Source organism: Sciurus carolinensis, chromosome 16 (genome assembly GCF_902686445.1).
Source record: "Sciurus carolinensis chromosome 16, mSciCar1.2, whole genome shotgun sequence".
Lineage (NCBI taxonomy): Eukaryota > Metazoa > Chordata > Mammalia > Rodentia > Sciuridae > Sciurus > Sciurus carolinensis.
The window spans coordinates 66,630,568-66,648,579 of NC_062228.1; the positions used below are offsets into that span (position 1 = coordinate 66,630,568).

The 18,012-nt window shown below is 55.0% G+C and overlaps 1 protein-coding gene across 3 annotated transcripts; it reads right to left on the bottom strand.

Moving 5' to 3' along the window:
• Positions 1-3,202: 3,202 nt before the first annotated feature.
• Positions 3,203-17,635, bottom strand: Znf8 (zinc finger protein 8). 3 transcript variants are annotated; one of them, XM_047528343.1, is made up of 5 exons: positions 17,444-17,635; positions 13,584-13,710; positions 13,222-13,317; positions 7,929-9,405; positions 3,203-6,231 (listed from the first exon to the last, which is right to left on the bottom strand). In XM_047528343.1, the coding sequence occupies exons 1-4, from the start codon at positions 17,507-17,509 to the stop codon at positions 7,973-7,975; spliced, it is 1,722 nt and encodes a 573-aa protein (XP_047384299.1). In that variant the 5' UTR covers positions 17,510-17,635; the 3' UTR covers positions 3,203-6,231; positions 7,929-7,972. The 3 variants fall into 3 exon arrangements, with proteins under 3 accessions (XP_047384299.1, XP_047384298.1, XP_047384297.1); XM_047528342.1 differs by having other exon boundaries at positions 3,203-6,301; XM_047528341.1 differs by lacking the exon at positions 3,203-6,231 and having other exon boundaries at positions 6,410-9,405.
• Between the last annotated feature and the right edge of the window lie 377 nt (positions 17,636-18,012).

Here is an 18,012-nt window from a genome sequence, read left to right on the forward strand (position 1 = left end):
GAGCTGAAAATAACCCCAGTGTCCATCAACTGATGAATGGGTCAGCAAGCTGTGGCATACCCATACAATGGCATATTCAGTGACAAAAGAAGTGAAAAACTGGAGCAGCGAGAAGAGGCGAGAACCACCCTCTGGACTCTGAAGCTGCCCACGGTTGCGTACCTGGGTCCAGCGCCTGCGCCCTGCCACCACACCACCATGCCCAAGAGAAAGGCGAGGGGATGCTAACGGAGAAAGCCAAGGTGAAGGATCTGTAAAGAAGATCTGCATGGTTGTCTGCGAAACCTGCTCCTCCAAAGCCAGAGCCCAAGCCTAAAAAGGCCACTGCAAAGAAGGGAGTGAAGCCATCCAAAGGGAAAAAGGGAAAAGCTGATGCTGCCAAGGACGGGAACAGCCCTGCAGCAGGTGGAGATGCCCAACAGATCAGGCACAGGAAGCTGAAGGTGCTGGAGATGCCGAGTGAAGTGTGTGCATTTTTGGTAACTGTGTACATCTGGTGACTGTACAGTTTGAAATACTATTGTTTATCAAGTTTTATAAAAATGCAGAATTTTGTTTTACTTTTTTTTTTTTAAAGTTATGTTGTTAGTATACAGAACACTTCAATGGTGTTTTTCAGGGCAAGGCACATACCTCTTAGAATGTATCCAAAGCTGGACTGCTGTGGGGGAAAACACCTTTCCCTGCTAGTTTTGAGAGACTTCCCCTTGGCTCCCAAGAGGAGGGATTCCCTGATGTTGGCACACATAGCCACCTTGGCACAAATGCCTTATGGTATGGAAAAACTCAGATTCATCTTTGTCTTCCTTTCCCTCTCTGCCACCAGCACAGACTTAACTCCCCTAAACTCAGACTCCCAACAACTGGTTTTACGATTGTGTCGGGCAATCTGAACTTTCCAGTGACAATATTGCAAAAGCAGTTCCTTCTCTAGATTGTGGATCTTCAGATTAATAACTTTGCCATTTTCATTTCATTTCCTGAAAGTCCAGGTCAGCTTGTGAAAAGTTGTTAAACAATATGCTAAATTGAAATGTCAACCCTCACTCTAAACTTCCTCTGTTCAGAGCATCAAGTGAAGACTCATTGGGCTTTACCGTGGCTTTCCGATCTTGGTAGTCCAGCCAGGAAGGGAGTTTGACAGTTGTGTACTGTTAAGGACTGTCTGCCATGTCCCGCCTGAAATACCATGATTGTTTACGAAAAGTACCTTCAATAAAGCTGGATACAGTTTGGCTTGGGGAAAAAAAGAAGTGAAAAACTGACACTGTTACAACAGGGGCTTTCAAAACCTGATCAGTGAAAAAAGTCAGACATAAGAACCCACGTGTGGTGATTCCATCTGTGCAAGTGTCCAGACAGGCAAAGGGGACACCTCGGTGGGTGCCAGGGGCCGGAGCCCCAGGTAACGCCCGCGTACACACGTGGCGTCGACACTTGCAGGACCGCTTCCCTCTCCTGGCACCCAGCCACAGGCACACCTGGGGCTTCCTGCACTGATACGGGCGGAGTCACACTGCCGCACAAACCTGGAGTGTCCCCTGCACTGCAGAAGGGCCATGTCACACTTCGTCACACGCGCCTGGGTGTGCCCTGCGAACCTGGGCAGTGTCAGACACAGGACGCTTCTTCCAGCGCACGCACGGCGAAACTCTCTGCCAGAGACCCCCGAGGTCACCCCGTCCCGGGCCCCACTTGACTCCTGTGACTTCGACAGCGCGTATACCCAACCAGGGCGGCTCCCGCGCACGGCGCCCGCCTCCCGCCGCCCGCCGCCCGCCGCTACCTGAAGGAGCCACCGCACTTCCTCCAGACCTCACTCCCAGGAGGCCCCGGGCGCCGCGAGCCGTGACACACTTCCGCTAAACCTCACTACCACTCCCGCCCCAGGAGGTCCCGCGCGCCGGGAGCCGGGAGCCGGGGGGTCCCTCTGCCCCCGGGGAGCGAAACTTGGCGCCCGACCTCACGTCCAGAAACGTCCTACGTAGCTCCTCTTGTCTCCTTCAAGTGCAAATAAAACCCACGCTTTTTGCCAACCCATTGAGTTGGCCTCAATCTAGAAAGGATCCTTAAAAAAAAAAATTAAAAAAAAAACTGGACATTTTTCTTGTGAACCAGGCAGTTTTCCGAGATGCCTGTGCAGTTGGGCGGGCGCGGCGGCAGGCGCCTGGCCCGGCACCCGGCAGGCCGCAGCGGGAGGAGGCGTGGGTCCGAGTCTGTCGGCCGGGCGACGTGGCGCTTCTCGGGGAACCGGGAAGAGTTGAAAATGGCACTTGGTGTTCACGCGTGCTGGGTAATGAACGCAGGCCCTTTCACGCGTGCCACCGTGGGCCACCCCAGCTCGTGACAGTCCCTACCCTCGGCTGGGAATCGCACATGCAGCACATGCCACGGAGGCCGCTTGAGTGCCCCAGGCAAAGGGCAGACCCTCCACGCGACGGACCTGCCGAGGAAGCCGCGGGGTGCCCAGTGGCTTGGTGAAGACCGGGTCACCTGTCAAACCACAGCTGCATGGTCGCAAGCGTCCCCTTAAAAGGCCCTCGCCTCTACTTACCTTTGGGCCAGCAGCACCAGTAGAAATCTCTGTAGCGAAACGTAAATACGGCAAGTGAAAAGTGACCAGTGACGGGGGAATGGACATGACTTAAAATTTACATCAAAGTAGTTATTCAGGCTCAGTGGCTACCATATCGGACAGTGAATTCTGGAAGATTTCATATCGCATCTTCTTGATTTTCAGGATAGATGCAAATTTCTTCCCACTCACCTTTTGTAGGAATACTGTGAACACCTTGGAGGAAGTGCAGATACACCATGGAAACTGGATACTTTGCTGTTGGCCACAACTTGTGCTGGCACCTCTCATAATTTGTGCTGATACAGGGAATTAGATAAATTAACTTGGAAATTTGCGTTACAACCACTTTTTATCTCTCTCCCTACAGTGCTGGGGATTGACCCCAGGGCCTTGCACTTCCTAGGCAAGGGTGCTCCACCATAGGGCCACAGCCCGAACCCCACTCCTACAACCACCTTTCATATCCGGTATCCTCAGGAGTTAGAGGCTATTTTACACTCAGTCGGTCTTGTTACACAAACACACACAGGTAGACAGGTAACCTGTAAGACACAGCAGTCCCTGCTCTTGCAAACATGGGGACGGGGAGGCAGACAGTAAACCTGCAAATTATAAAAATTTGAGAGAAGGTTTTTGTTAAATTTATTTTTGTAACGTAATACTTTTACAGGTTTCAAAATTCCAAAAATATAAAGACACAGAGTGAGAATTATTCCTCCTCTGGCCCCCACTGCTCCCCAGTGTGTCTATCCTTTCAGAGACTGTGCGAGCAGCAGATTCCTCTTTAAGCAAATGGAAGCACACCAGGTGCACACCGTGCTTGCTTCCACTCTGGCCCATGTTGGTGTGAAAGGACTGACCCCGCCTGGACAGCTGTGGTCCCTCACTAACCGCTCTCCACGGTGCATGTGGAGGTTGCTGTGAGACCAGCAGCATAGTAGATGGTGCGGGATGGGCCTGGTACTCGGGGCTCAGTGGCCAACTGGACTGCCCCGGGTGCTCCCACGCCCGAGACACCGGGCAGGGCAAACAGTGGGGCACATTGTTAGGATCCCCTGAAAGGCGGCTTTACAAGCTGCATGAACTTCTCTGTAGGGAAAAAGCTCAAAATATAATGAGTGCCTGTTAGGAGGGAGCCAGGAGGATTTCGGGTTCCTGCATGAAGTCACTACATTTGATTTGATGGACACTATGTTTACATGTATACATATTTCAATAAAAACTTCAAGGAAAAATAGAAAATCTATGTGGTGATACTATTTGTAGATGGTTAAAGTATGAAGATTTTTTTAAACGAATTTTCACTTGTTAAAAACTTTCTGTGCATTTTCCAAGTCTGGCTACAGAGGACTGAGTTACTCTCACATACAGATAAAACCATGAATTTCCCCTAGTTTTCAGTAATTTCCCCTGAGGAGTTTGTCTATTTCAAAACATTAAGGAAATGGGAAGGAACATTGCACCTGGACAAGAACTGAGGATAAACTGAGATGCTCATTTCCACTGCCCATTCCTCTGCCAGTTTGTTCCCATCTCACTCAGAGGGTCCCCTATCTGCCACCCCCAGCTCCTCCCCTCAGGATGTGACTTTGGGGCCAAGGTGAAGGGAAAGGGTGGCCCATGCCCGGCCTCAGAGCCCTGGACGTGTCCTGGCTGCCGGTGTCCCTGCCCTGGAGGGAGGAGCCTTCCTCTGCACCCACGCTCCACACGGGGCAGTAAGGACAGAAAGGTCCAGGTGAGGCCTGTTGCCAGGCTGCGTCACATCCTGCTGCCTCACCTGCAGAGGCCACGCCTCCTCCGAGGGCTGTCCTGGGGGGCTGGGGTGGACAAAGCAAACAGACCCGAGATGCCTGCAGGGCGCTTGTGAGGATGGGGAGGAGCACAGTGGGATGGCACGCGTCCACCAAAGCAACAGGCAGGCTGGGTTCCCGAGCTGACCGCACACGCTTTGGAGCTGCCCAATGGCAGGCTGCTTGGGCCTGGAGTTCAGAACACCCAGAAGCACCAGAGGCTCCGGTGTGGGGTGGGAGACAAAGCCATGGTGTAGATAAGGCCCACCATCCCGTCTACCGTGGGACCCTGATGCTTGGGAGGGCGAGGGGAAAGCTGGAGCCCTGAAGAGGCTGTGAGTCCCAGAGGCCGAGGTGGAGAGCTGCAGGGTCAGCAGGCCGGAGGTCTGGGTGCAGAGGCAATGCCCGCGGCCCCATTAGGGGCTCGGCAGCTTCTGTGCAGCAGAGGTCAGAGGGTCTGGGCAGGAGCTGGCACCGCCGGAGTGGGAACACTGGAGCCGGGGTGCCGCCGATCCAGCACCCCCTGCCCACGACCTGTCCACCAGATTAGAAACGCTAAGTGGGCTGTGACTCCGTCTTGGGGGACAGTGTCATATCGAACACGCAGCCGAGGCTCCCAGGAAAGGCTTTGCTTTGAAGCTCCATCAGAGATGAGTGTTGGCCTGTTCTCCCCGGACACTTCCAGTCTCAACAACAGGCGTGATGCCTGGGGTTTCAGCGCTTTCTGAGCCCATGAGGGAAAGGCTGCAAGAACTGCAGAGCACCCTGGCTCTGCCCTGGCCGAGTGGCTGAAGTTGGTCCCTAAACAAAGCCCACTTGTTCTGGCCACTGTTGACTGGGTGCTGACACTAAACTGAGTCCACCATTTCCTACCCCTGGACCTGCACTGGTTACTCCAGTTGCAGCAGCTGGTCATTTCTGCCCTGTGACTAGTTTTCCTCATCTGTAAAATGCAACGACTTCACAGAACTATCACAGGCCAAGCTGGTAGCTATGTAAACGCTCACAGTGAACCAGCAAGTGGCCCGGGGCAAGGGATGACCACAGAGTCACTGTGAGTTCAGAGGTGGGAAGAGGAACAGGAGGACATCCCCCGAGGGAGAGCCCAGTGCAGGGAAGGACCCCAAGGCCAGGTCGGGGTCCTACCTCTGGTGACAGACCTAAGGTTGATCCAGAGCATCAAAGAAGCCAGGCTGCCCTACAGAAACCCCACCAGGTGGCCTTCCCAGCATCTGAGGAACAAGGGGTGGCGGGAATCTCGGGGACAGTGTGTGCTGCCGCCCAATCACCCTGCGTAGTGGGATTCTCCCAGGGAGACCGCTCTGCCCGCTCTGTACCCAGGTGATCCAACAGTGCTCCTGCAGTTTATGGTTGGGGACCAGTTTTCACACATGGAGATGGTCATGATCCCTCCTCCCACCGGCCACTGTGCCTTCACAGCGGCGATGGGCGATCCCCGTGGAGGAACCGCCTGCCTGGAGCCAGGGCAGCGCGTGCCCAGTCCTGCAGGCTAGGCAGGGGCTGTGGCCAGGGCACATGGGCAGGCCAAAGCTGGTCTCCCTTAGGCCAAAGAGCAGGCTGACACCTTGGGCAAGTACAAGCCTGGTGCTGGGCAACAGGAAAGACCAGCCGTGAGGCACGTGTTCTTTTTGTGTCAGGAACTGTGCGATGAGGGTCAGAAACCCCTGATCTCTTCAGGACACTTGCAGGGTGGCAACATGAAGTCTCCCATGCTGGACTTTAAATGGTCATGCCAGAATGTTCTGATTCCCATGAAAACAAAGCCGAGCTCTTCCTGCATTCACAGCGGAGGGAAGGTCTTCCAATGGTCTCCAGCAGAGGCCCCGGACAAGGTGGGAAGAGCTGCGGGCAGGCGGAGTCACGTGGTGACTGCAGGCCCTCGCAGGACAAATCGGGTTATTCTGTTTCCTTTCTAACAAATAAAAGATTAAATAAAAATGGCACGATTAAAGAGATTTAAGAAAGAAAAACTAACCAAATGCACTGAGTAGATCTTGTTTAGATTATGATTAGAGTAGAACAAAATCTATGAGGCAATAAAACAAGTGAAAATCCGATATTCCACAACATCTGTTTAGGAATGACATTAACAATACAGTTTTATTTGACATTCAACAAAATTTTATCATTTTCTTGTTTCAACACAGACATTAGGTAAAATGAACTTTCTTTCCTTTACTGCAATGGCCAGGGGAAGGATACAGTGACCTTGGGGCACCGCCCTGCTTCAAACTCAGAGCCAGCTGCGTGCAAACCCTCAGGGCAAACATCAACATGGCTGAAAAGCCAAAACCTTAGGATGATCATATAAACATGACTTTGTCCTTGTGATCAACATGGTCAGCTTGGTGTACCTTGACACTCCCTGCCTTTTAGAAATATATTCAGAAATAGAGACAAAATGTTTTCTGGGACAACATGATTCAGGGTAGGAAAGGGACGTGATGGTGGGTGGGGCACAGTGGAAACATGTCATTCCTGTTTCAAAACAGCAAACGCTAAAAGGTCACTCAGGAGAGTGGTGGATTCTCCACACTCTTCACAGCAAGTTCAAATACTGCAAAACGGTGGAGGCGTCACCGACACTGCACTGCATGTTAAGTAGCCGACGACTCCATCTGATAAGGCCGGCTGGTTACTACTGGGTGGGCTCGACGGACACTGGGTGGAAGAGCCTTTGCTGAGCAGCATCCTTGGCTTTGACCCAGCCGCAGCGCCTGCTTCCCCAGTCACGGCCAGCAGAACACCTGCGGCTGTACTTGTCTCCGGTGCTGAGGCTGTGGTCTCCAGGCAGGTGCCATCCCAGAGGTGTGGGCCTCTGCGGATGACCTCAGGGTGTGGCTGGAATGTGGGCAAAAGCCATGTGTGCTGCCATGACTGAAGAACCGGCCTGCTGCCCAGGCGGGTAGGTGAGGAACCAGCTGCAGGATGCTGAATGAGGCTGACTAGACTTCAGACAGGCCCTAACTGTGAGCACTTTGACTTTAGTTTCCCAGAACTGCAACATTTTGTTTTTTTCCAAAACTTCTGCAAGAGTTATTCGCTACTATGGCACAGGAATGCCCCTCACTGGATTTGCTGAGGCCAACAGCGAACCCCACACCCGCCTCGAATGAGGGGCTACCGCCCCAGGTCCCCGCCTAACGGGCCACACAGCAGCATGGCAAGATCCCACGCGGACTCATGCGCTATTCTACTGTGAAGACTTCATTCCATCCTGTACAAACAGGCACATGCTGACTTGTGCACAGTACCCAAGGGTAGGTTTTATTATGGGGAATTCGATCCCACGCGGACTCACGCGCGCTATTCTACTGTGAAGACTTCATTCCATCCTGTACAAATAGGCACATGCTGACTTGTGCACAGTACCCGCGGGTAGGTTTTATTATGGGGACTCGTTTCAGGGAAATGGGGGGATCATCGCCAGGTACCGGCTTGACAGATTCTGGAGCCACCAACCTCAGGTGTCTGAAAGCCGAAGGTTGCCCTCAGCACCTACGCCCACCCTCTCACCAGGAACGCGCTGGCACACTTACCACATTCCTGCACCCGTGGTCCAGGGGCTGCCCGAGTTTCTCTCCTATGTGGATTCTCTGATGTCAAACAACACGGAGGCGCCCAGAGAAGGCTCCCCGACCCCAATGACGTGCACGGGGCTGTTCTCCTGCATGATTTCACGGAGGTCAAACAAGGCCAGCGCCCTGCCTGCTGGCTGCCCTGCTTTGGACTGGTCCCCAGGGCTCTCTCCTGCCTTTGTGGGCTGTCGCCGCACAAGTTGTGAACTCCGGCCACAGCGTCTTCGGGCCCGGACCCCGGGCTCCTCCTCTCGGGTGTGCGTGATCTGATGGCGGATGAGGTGGGAGCTCTGAATGAAGCACTTCCCACACTGATCACACCTGAAGGGCCTATCGCTGCGGGGAGTCCTCTCATCCTGGTGCAGAGGTGGGTTGCAGCCCAGTGTGCCGGCCCACATGTGCCCCGTCAGAGCTGGGGCCTGCTGGAGGACCAGCCTCTGCCGGCACTCGTAGGGCCTCTCACCAGCGTGCTTCCGCTGGTGCTGGGCCAGGGAGGAGCTGTGCCTGAAGCCCTTCCCACAGTGGCTGCACTCGTAGGGCCTCTCCTCCGTGTGGGTCCGCAGGTGCAGGAAGAGGCAGGTGGTGCGCGAGAAGGACTTGCCACACACGCTGCAGGTATACGGCTTCTCTCCTGTGTGCGTCCGCTTGTGCCGGCCCAGCGAGGAGTTCTGGTTGAAGGCCCGGCCGCAGTCCTGGCAGGCGTAGGGCTTCTCCCCGGTGTGGATCCTGCGGTGGACGGTGAGGTGCGTGCTGTGGCAGAAGGACTTCCCGCACTCAGCACACTTGTAGGGCTTGTCCCCGGTGTGGATCCGCTCGTGCTGGACCAGGGAGGAGTTCTGGCTGAAGGCCTTGCCGCACTCCCTGCACGTGTAGGGCCTCTCCCCGGTGTGGATCCGCTTGTGCACCGTGAGGTGGGCATTGTGGTGGAAGGCCTTTCCGCAGTCGGCGCACTTGTAGGGCTTCTCGGGCCCTGGGCTCCGCACTGGCTCTGCCCCGGGAGCCGCCTGCTCAGGGACTCTGGGGCGGGCACGGCGCTCACAGGGCTGGGGTTCTGGGGAGCCAGTCTGCTGACTGACTGAGAGCGAGTCCTGCTCTGCTTGTGTAACTTGTGAGTCACGAGGACAGAAATAGTCTCTCCTAGAGATCTCTGGGAACGGATCTGGGTTGGAACCGTGGACACGGTTTTCCCCAAGTCTGAGACTTTTGGAGCCTTGAATTTGAAGTGGTGCTTCCTTGAGGAGGAATTCCAGTCCCCTCAAGTTGTCCAGGCCCTTCCTGATGGGCTGGCCCTGGCCCTCAAGCTCCCAGGCTCCCTCTGGTGTGGCGGGACAAGGAGGGTCCTCTGGGAGCCCCTGCCTTTCTGAGGCAGGACACAGCTCCTCTTCAGGAAGTCCCTGCTCCTTGGGTGACACCAGCCCTGTGGGCGCCAGCTCCCAGCCTGAAAGAAAAGGGAACTCTGAGCAGGGAAAAACGGGGAGCCGGGCAGGGCTGTAGCTCAGTGGCAGGAGAGCCCATCCAGCACGCGAGAGGCCCTGAGCTCCCTTCTTGGCACCCCCAAAAATAAATAAATAAAATGCAGGTATTGTGTCCACCTGCAACTAAAAACAGGGAGCGGAGACAGGCCCCAAGACCCCAGGCCTGTCACTTCCCAGGAGGGTCGTGACCTCCCTGGAAAGTCCCCAGATCCTCCTCCTATCCCAAGCCCAAGTTCCCTGAACTCAAACACAGCTGCACACCTCGGGTGCCTCCTGAGGCCACCACGACTTACCACAAACAGCCCCTTGGGAGGAGGCCTGCTTTTTACCTAACGGTTCCCTTCTGCAACGCAGGGGTCTTAAGAGGCAGACGTCAGCAGGCTGGTCCTCCTGAAGACCCAGAGGTCTGCTTCTGAGACTCCCAGCTCCAGAGGTGGCCACAGCCCTGCAGGGCCCCAGGGCTCCCTCGGCACACCCGCTCCCGGGACAGCGGCTTCGAGAGCTCACACTCTGTGGCTCACCCCAGCCCTTGCCCTCCTCACCTGTCCTGCCCATGACACACGTCACACGTCTGTTCCTTCAGGGGTCACTGTGTCACACCAGAGTGTCCAGTCAGTGCCTAGAGTCCAAAATCCATCTCAGGCAGTAGGCGCTCAAAAATCCATCTCAGTAAATGCAGGAGGGACTCCAGGGAAAACGAGGGCCTGGCCACAGGAAAGGAGCTGGGCCCCTCATCTCAAGCCCCCTACTTCAACTCTGCACAGCACCCAGAGTGGTATGACAGAAGACAGCTCAGTTCACACAAAATCCTGTGCTCCATGCTGTTCACAGCTGCACTGTCAGAAGCGGCTGATGAGGAGATGGACACACTGTGACCTGTTCTCTCAATAGTATATTCAGTCACGGGAGCAAAGTGTGCACACGGGACGACTGGATGGGCTTGGAAACACCAAGCCACATCAGAGAAGCCGGACACAATGGTCAAAGAAGCCAGGTGGACTCCCAGCTCCAGACGGAGCAAACACACCCAGGCTGTGGAACCTCGTTCTGGTAGCCAGAGTGACCCAGGCAGCACAGAAAGGCTCTGGGATCACAGTGGCGGTGGACATGGGAGCCACCGACACACGCGCTAGACAGAAGAGCTTAACAACAGGAACTGAATCTCAATGAAGTTGTTCTGAGGCAACAAGCAGACCGTCCCCACCAGTCGGCCCCGCTCACTGCTCCCCCTGCATGCACCTCTGAGGGTGGACTGGACCCCCTTCCCACAACCTGGACACCCGCCACCCCACCAAAGTCCTGCCGCACTGCTCCCTCTGCCGAGGGCCAGCCTGTCACTCCCGGCACTGAGGACCTGGGGGTCCTCAGCAGGGTTTGCTGGAGGGGCTCACGTGGTGAGCTCAAAGCCCTCAGCCTGACAATGTCCCCAAGAGTATCAATGTGACAGCAGCGCCAACTCTGGTCCAGGCAAGTACTGCCAGTGGGAAGGGCAAAGACCAGAGCAGGCCCCTGGCCAGGGAGGTCTGAGAAGTGGACACCAGAGCAGCTGTGACGGATGACCTGAAAACACCGCACTCGAGGGCCACGGGCAGGACACTCGTGCCCTGGGCGGCAGGGAGGCTTCCTCCTCAGCGCAGAGGCTGCACCAGGCTTCCGCTCTAGCCCGAGCGCACTGGGGTTCCCAGATCGGGAGCCACATTCCCAGCTGCCTCCAAAACCACTGAGCCCAGCATCTGGGGGCCACCTTGTCCCAGAGATAAAGCAGTCCATGGAGAGAGAAGCTGAGAGGAACGCTAAGACCACAGCTGGCCGGGCGACTTGCGGCAGGTGAGGCTGTGGCCCCAGAGGGAAGCAGTAAGAAAGGAAGCAAGATGAGCAACAGGTTGAGGAGGGGCTCAGGACCACTGGCACCCAGCCCACCAAACGCGGGTGCACCAGCAGCGCGGATCTGTCTGCAGAGCATCCTTCTCCCTTAAAAATGAAGAATCACGCTGTCTTCTGATAAAGTGAGTGGTGACTGAACAACGGTCCCCCATGGACGCCATGCCCAAGTCCTGGAAGATGTGGCTATGTGGCCCTCCCTGGCAAAGGGCCTGCAAATGTGGTCGACTGAGCCTGAGAGTGGAAGGTCATCATCCCAGGGACCTCAGGGGACCCACGCAGGAGAGCCGAGTCAGAAAGGATGTGGTGATGGGAACAGAGGTCAGAACCAGGTGCTCCGGAAATGGAAGAGGACCCACCAGCCAAGCGACATGGTGGAAAAGACAAGACACGGTGCCCAGGGCCACCAGAAGTCTAGTCCTGACAAACCATTTTGGGCCTCTGAGAAAAGAAAGGAATGTGGTACTTTGTAAAGCAGCCACAGGACACTAGTCCAGAACGTGAACTGGGCAGTGGGCCTCTTCATAAGCTGTGAACTTCTGCTTGTGCAGCACCGGTAACTGTCTGGACATCAGGTCCTTAGACCAGCCACAGTCCTGGCGCCGTGCCAACCTGCGCCAGCAGGACCCTCCGCTCAGTACCGCAGGGCACTCGCTACTCAGTCACGGCATGGGGCCTGTGAGTCGAAGGCAGACCTCTAGAGGAGGATCTGATTCTCACAGCAGGCCTCAAATGACAGCCACTAGTGACAGCTAGTGGCCAGGGAAGGACCACAGGTCTGCTGCAGATTCCTGCTGCCCAGGCAGGCAGGCACAGGGCACAGGTGGCCTCTGAACGGGGCAGTGGGAGGCCGATCCACAGGCACTGCTGACCACATCCAGATGTGGCCGCAGCACTAGGCAGCAGCCCTAGGGACAGGTCTGCAGAGCCTAGTCAGTCCCCGCACTCCAGATGTCCTCCTTTCCACTTCCCTACTGACCAGGGTCAGGGGATGAGGAAGTAATCGACCCCTATGAATGGTTATCTCGGTTCTGATAAGAGGGGACAGATGAATCTTCCTCTCTGCTCCCTTCTTTTCTTCCTTCCGACCTGGAGCACCGATGTGATGGCTGGAGCTGCAGTAGTCACACTGTAAGTCTAAGGAAAGGCCAGGGGAACCACAGAACCACCAGCCCGGGTATCTCTAAGCTGCAACAACAGCAGCTGACTCAGGGTTTCTGCTCTGTGAGAAAAATGCCTGTCTCTTCTGAGCTGCCCCAACCTGGCTTTAAGGTACCTACAGCTAAACACAATCCCAGGAACAGGTTTACAGAATCTAAATACACAAGAACAAAGTGAAGAAGATAAAGAAGAGGCTGAGGCACCAGACAAGGCCTGTGGAGAAGGCTGGTGAGGAAGGAGAGACCTGGGAGGAGGGGGAGCAGAGAGCGAGCAGGGAGGAGAGCTGAATGGTTTCTGGGTTCACAGGAGGAGGGCTCAGGCGGGGTGCTACAATGCAGAAGCAGGTATGAAGGCAGACCTGAGGCTGCCTTCCGAAGGGCTGCCTCCAGGTACCTGAGCTGGGCGGAGCCCACCACCCACTCTGGGGGGCTCCCTGTGCACATGTGGTATACCCCAGACTTGGCTGTGCCAGGCAGAGGTTGCCCATGACACCAGGCCCAGCGAGTCTGACCCGTCTCTAGGCAGGCTCCCGGCTAGGGGCTCCAGGAGGTCCGTGGGGTTCTGCAGGTGGAGGGCTGGCTCACTCAGCAGGTGTCACGACCACGGCTGTGAACATTACGACTCAGATGCTGCAAGGTCTCCCAGGGCAGGGGGTGGCCTTGAGGACCCCGAAGCGCCACTCCTTTCACAGAATGAATCTCCACTGACCACCTGCAACACTCCCGGTAGGTTCTCACCTGGATGGCAGCCCTGGGTGACTCCTTTCCCGACCACCCAGAGTTCAGCCCCTTGCTCCAGCTGGGAGATGACTTCAGGTTTGGGAAGCTCAGGACCTGGAAAGAGGAAAAGGCACAGGAGGTGGGGGCTGCTCTGAAGGGAGAGAACCAGCCCTGGCTCTGCCCAGACTTCTGGCCATCAGGACACATAGACACCGTGAGACTAGGTGCAGGCTCTGCACTGTGATAGAAAAGGGTAGGTGCCTCCCCGTTCCCACATGTGCCCCACAGGCAACAGGACTGAAGTCAGGTCCTCACCCCAGGGCCCCACAACCTATAAGGCAGGAAGATTCAGCCTCTGGAGCTTGGAAAGCACTTCTTACCCACAGAGAGCAGGTGCCCAAAGGTCTCCAGCATCACGTCACGGTACAGAGTCCTCTGGGTAGGGTCCAGCTGCCCCCACTCCTCCTGGGTGAAGTCCACAGCCACATCCCTGAAGGTCACAGGCTCCTAAAACATCACAAACAGTCTCCATCAGCTGGACCATCTCCATCAAGGTTCTCTGGCAGAGGAAGAATGGGAAAGAGGAAAGTGGGCAGGTCCACGTTCTGAGAGGATGTTCAATGTGAGTGACGTGAGCCACGTCTCACTGGACACCTACTGAGATGCAGGAGTGGGCTTAAGTGTGGATATGTAAGAGCACACAGCAAGATCAACCACAGCTACCTACAAGCAATCAGACAGGCCATCAGGACTCATCCACCAACAGAGGCTAGCCTAACCCTGGGTTTCAGGCTTCTGAGCTAGAGAAATAGCTACTATTTTTGTTATATAGCAAAAGCTAACTCATACTAACACACTTACTGCTCTGTAAATACAAAGTGAGGCTCATCATCCTCCCTGAAAAGAGGGGTGTATGGTCAGGCTTGGAAACTCGCCTACCTTAGGGACCAGGCAGGCTCAAGTGACTTTTTAAGAGCCAGTTTGAGAGCCCACAAGTGGACTTACCCTGTGAGTAGTGGGGCCAGAAGTTACAGGGAGCACATGCCCTGTCTGAAAGGGCAACAGGGACTCGGAACTGACTGAATGTGGGGAAACACAGGGCACAAGTGGTCAGAACTGCCAATGTCTAAAGACAAGGTAGAAACTTAGTAGGCTGTCTATGTGAGTAATTCCAGTGTTTGTAAAACATGTCACAAAATTCTTCTGTGTGCTGGTTGTAGTACACTTGAAAGTCAACTATTTCTGGATCAGAGTCTTGGCTTAGCTACTTCTTCCCCAGGAGACCCCAAGTGTGTAGTACCACTGTCTCCCAGTTTCCATATGTACTAAGCATCATTCCTTTGGGGTGGAAATGGGAATTAGGTGGCTAAAAGCTATAATATAGGACAACTGGAAGCCATATGCAAGAAAAAAAAGTTGGTTCTCTCCCTCACACCATATGTACAAATTAATTGAAAATGAAGCAAGGATGGAAATATAAGAGATAAAAATATAAAACTCCCAGAAGAAAACATGGGGATAAGTCACTGTGACCTTGGATTTGGAAAAGGATTCTTGAATATGAAACCAAAAGCACAAACAAAAGAAAATATAAATAAATTCGACTTCAAAACTAAAAGATTTTTGTGGTTCAAAGGACACTCTCAAGAAAGTGGGGGGCCACACACCAAAGGTTTATATCTAGAACATAAAAAGAACTCTTACAACTCAATAAGAAAAGACAACACAATCAAAATATGCCAAGAATCTGAAAAGATACTTCTGCAAGAAAGATATATAAGATACACAAATGACAAATGAGCACATGAAAAGATGCTCAGCATCATTAATCAGGGAAATACAAAGCAAAGCACACAACAAAGAGTGCAATTAAAAAGAAAAATTTTAGGTGGATTTGAAAATGCTAAAGAAAATGTGAACTGGTGGCCACGTGGCTCTGGCCTGACGCCTACAGGGCGGCTGGCTGGGAACAGAGGGTTCTGCTCCTGTCCCGTGCCCTCTCATTCTAGTCAGAAGGTCTGACACCTGCTTCTCCTGCCGCCTGCCCCCAGCGGCCCCAGCGCTCCACTCTGCATGGCTGCTGGTGACAGTCCCGCAGGCGGAGGTCTCGGTGCCGTCACACAAGGAGCTGCTCGGTGCCGTCACACAAGGAGCCTGTGTCTGGCTGTCCTGCGAGTCTCCCTGCAGCCCTCCTCTTGTCCTGCACTGCTGGCGCCTGGAGCAGAGGGACTGTGCTCAGACCTCCGCCCGCCCCACATTCTTCTTCTACTGACCAGACCACCCAGTCACCTGCCAGCACCTTGCCACTGGGCTCCGCCCCTCCTCTTTTTTCTAGGCCTCAGTTCAGTTCTTGGTATCTCTCCTACCTTCATTCCCCAGGCGCCATCCCATGTCACACCTGCTTAAAACAAGTGAATGGCTTTTTCTCACCTTTGAATACAGGATGATCCTTCTTAACCTGGCTATAGTAAGCTGAATAACGGCTCCCAGAGATATCTAGGTCCTGGTTCCTAGAACCTGTGAACATTATGGTATACAGCAAAAAGAACTTTGCAGATGTGATTAGGATCTTAAAATAGATTGGGGCTGGGGCAGTGGCTGTGTTACAGAGCGCTTGCCTGGCATGTATGAGGCACTGGGTTCGATTCTCAACACCATATATAAATAAATAAAATAAAGGTCCATCAACAATTAAAAAATATTAATAAAAAACACAGAGATTATCCTGTTGGGTCCTAAATGCAATCACAAGTGTCCAATAGGCAAGCAGAGGAGGAGATTTGACTATAGAGGACAGAAGGCAGCAGGGCCACTGAAGCAAGAAGCTACACTGCTGGCTTTGAAAAGAGACAAAAGGCCAAGAGGCAAGGAAGGCCATGTCTACAGCTCTCCTAGCTGGAAAAGTGAGGAACAGGTTCTCCCCTAGAACCCTGGCAGGGAGGTAGCCTTTCTCACACCTTAACTCCAGTCCAATGAAACTCCTCTCAGACGTCTCACCTCTAGAATATGTGTGTTGTTTTATGTCACCAAGTTTGTAGTGACTTAAGCAGCCACAAGAAAGTAACTGTGAAGCCCTTCACTTTTGGTCCTTGCTTTGTGGCAAACAATCTCCAACATGGTCCCCCAATGATCTCCAGACCTTGTGTAGTCTCCTCCTGCTCTGAGCAAGGCTTACTTGTGTAACTCATAGGATACTGTGGAAATGAAGGTCTGAATTTTGTTCCCTGGGCATGAGGCATCTACCACCTTACCCTCTCCTGAATCACTGGCTCTACAGAGAGCAGACACCATGTTATGAGGACACCCAAGCAGTTCCAGAGGCCCACATGGGAAGAAACAAGACCTCCTGCCAAAAGCCATGTGTGTGAGCCATCAATTCTGAAGTGGCAATGGCTAGGGTGAGATCCTGTTTTAATTTTAAGAGCCTGAGCCAGAACCACCAGCTGAATCATTCCAGGATTCCCACCCTTTCAAAAAGGGTTGAGCTATTTATTTTTTCAGGATAGTAAGATCTGGGGGTATTTGTTACACGGCAACAAATAACTCATACACTTCTCCAGCACTTCTTATTGCTTATTCCCTGCCAAGAACAAAATACAGCTGGGCACGGTGGTGCACTCTTCTAATCGCAGTCACTCAGGAGGCTGAGGCAGGAGGAGCACAAGTTCCAGGTTAGCCTCAGCAACTTAGCGAGACCCTGCCTCCAAATAAACACTGGAAAGGGTTGAGGCTGTTGCTCGGTGGTAAAGCGCCCCTGGGCTCAATCCCCAGATCTCACACACACAGCACAAACTGCAGTCAGGTCACGTTCCACGCACATTCCCTGGTGACACATATCTGAAGACCATCAGCAGTTTCACATTGTGACCCAAACGCGAAGTGCGCTCCCGGCCCACAGGCAGGCCGACCACACGCGCACAGACCTGACTCGGAGTTGCGGAAAGGGGTCGTGCCGGTTCCTGCCCCGCGGAGGGCTGCCCAGCGCCGCGGTGACCGACCTCCGCGCGCGGCCCCGGCCTCCCTCGGAGGTCCTCCCTCCCAAGGGGGCCTCGCAGCCCCGGCGCTGGGTGTCTGCTGGCTCACGCATTTCGGCATCTCCGGGCGACAGTGCCCGCCAGTCCTCCGCCAGCCACACGCCTAGCTGTCCGCGCGGCCCAGAAAGCCGCCCGCGGCGGGAGCCGGGCTGCAGGCCAGTGGCCACGGGGACCCGGCCCGGGCCCGCCGCCGTTGTCCTCCTTACCTGAGGCCGTGCCGCCGCCGGCCGCGCGGCCATCGCCACCGCTGCCGCTTCGTGTTCGCAGTCCATCCTGGCCGAAGGATCGAGCACCCGAGCCCGAGGCGACCCCAAGCCAGAGAGACGCCCCCAGCAAGACGACCACCCCACCAGCCGCCCGCGGGACAATGGCGGCCACGCCTGTGACGCTGTGACTACAACTCCCAGAAGGCCACGCGGCGCGGCGCCGAGCCGGACCAATGGGAACCGCCGCAAGCCAGGCCTTCGGCCAATGGGAGCGTCCGGTCCCCGCCACGCGACCAATGGGAGGCCCCGCCCGTCGGGCCTTCGGCCAATGGGGGCGTCGCTGTCGCTCCGGATTGACTCTGAGGCGGCCGCGGTAGCAGGGTCTGCGCAATGGCTGGCCGGCCGGCGGGAAGTCGGGGCAGCCCTTCATGCTGCAGGCGCGCACGCCGTTGCACTCGAAGATGCTTACCTGCGTCGAGTTTGCACCGACACCCGGGTCTGGTCGATGCCCTGGACTTTGGGGCTGGTGTCCGAAGGGGCGCTGACCGCATGGCTTCTCCACGTGAAGC

What these genes read in the sequence shown, in the direction of transcription:
- Znf8 (XM_047528343.1), bottom strand. Translation starts at nt 17,509, where the DNA reads ATGGACTGCGAACACGAAGCGGCAGCGGTGGCGATGGCCGCGCGGCCG. An exon ending in CGGCGGCGGCACGGCCTCAG is followed by an intron (nt 13,711 to 17,443) that starts GTAAGGAGGACA and finishes GTGATGTTTTAG; the next exon opens with GAGCCTGTGACCTTCAGGGA. An exon ending in TGGGCACCTGCTCTCTGTGG is followed by an intron (nt 13,318 to 13,583) that starts GTAAGAAGTGCT and finishes TCCTCTTTCCAG; the next exon opens with GTCCTGAGCTTCCCAAACCT.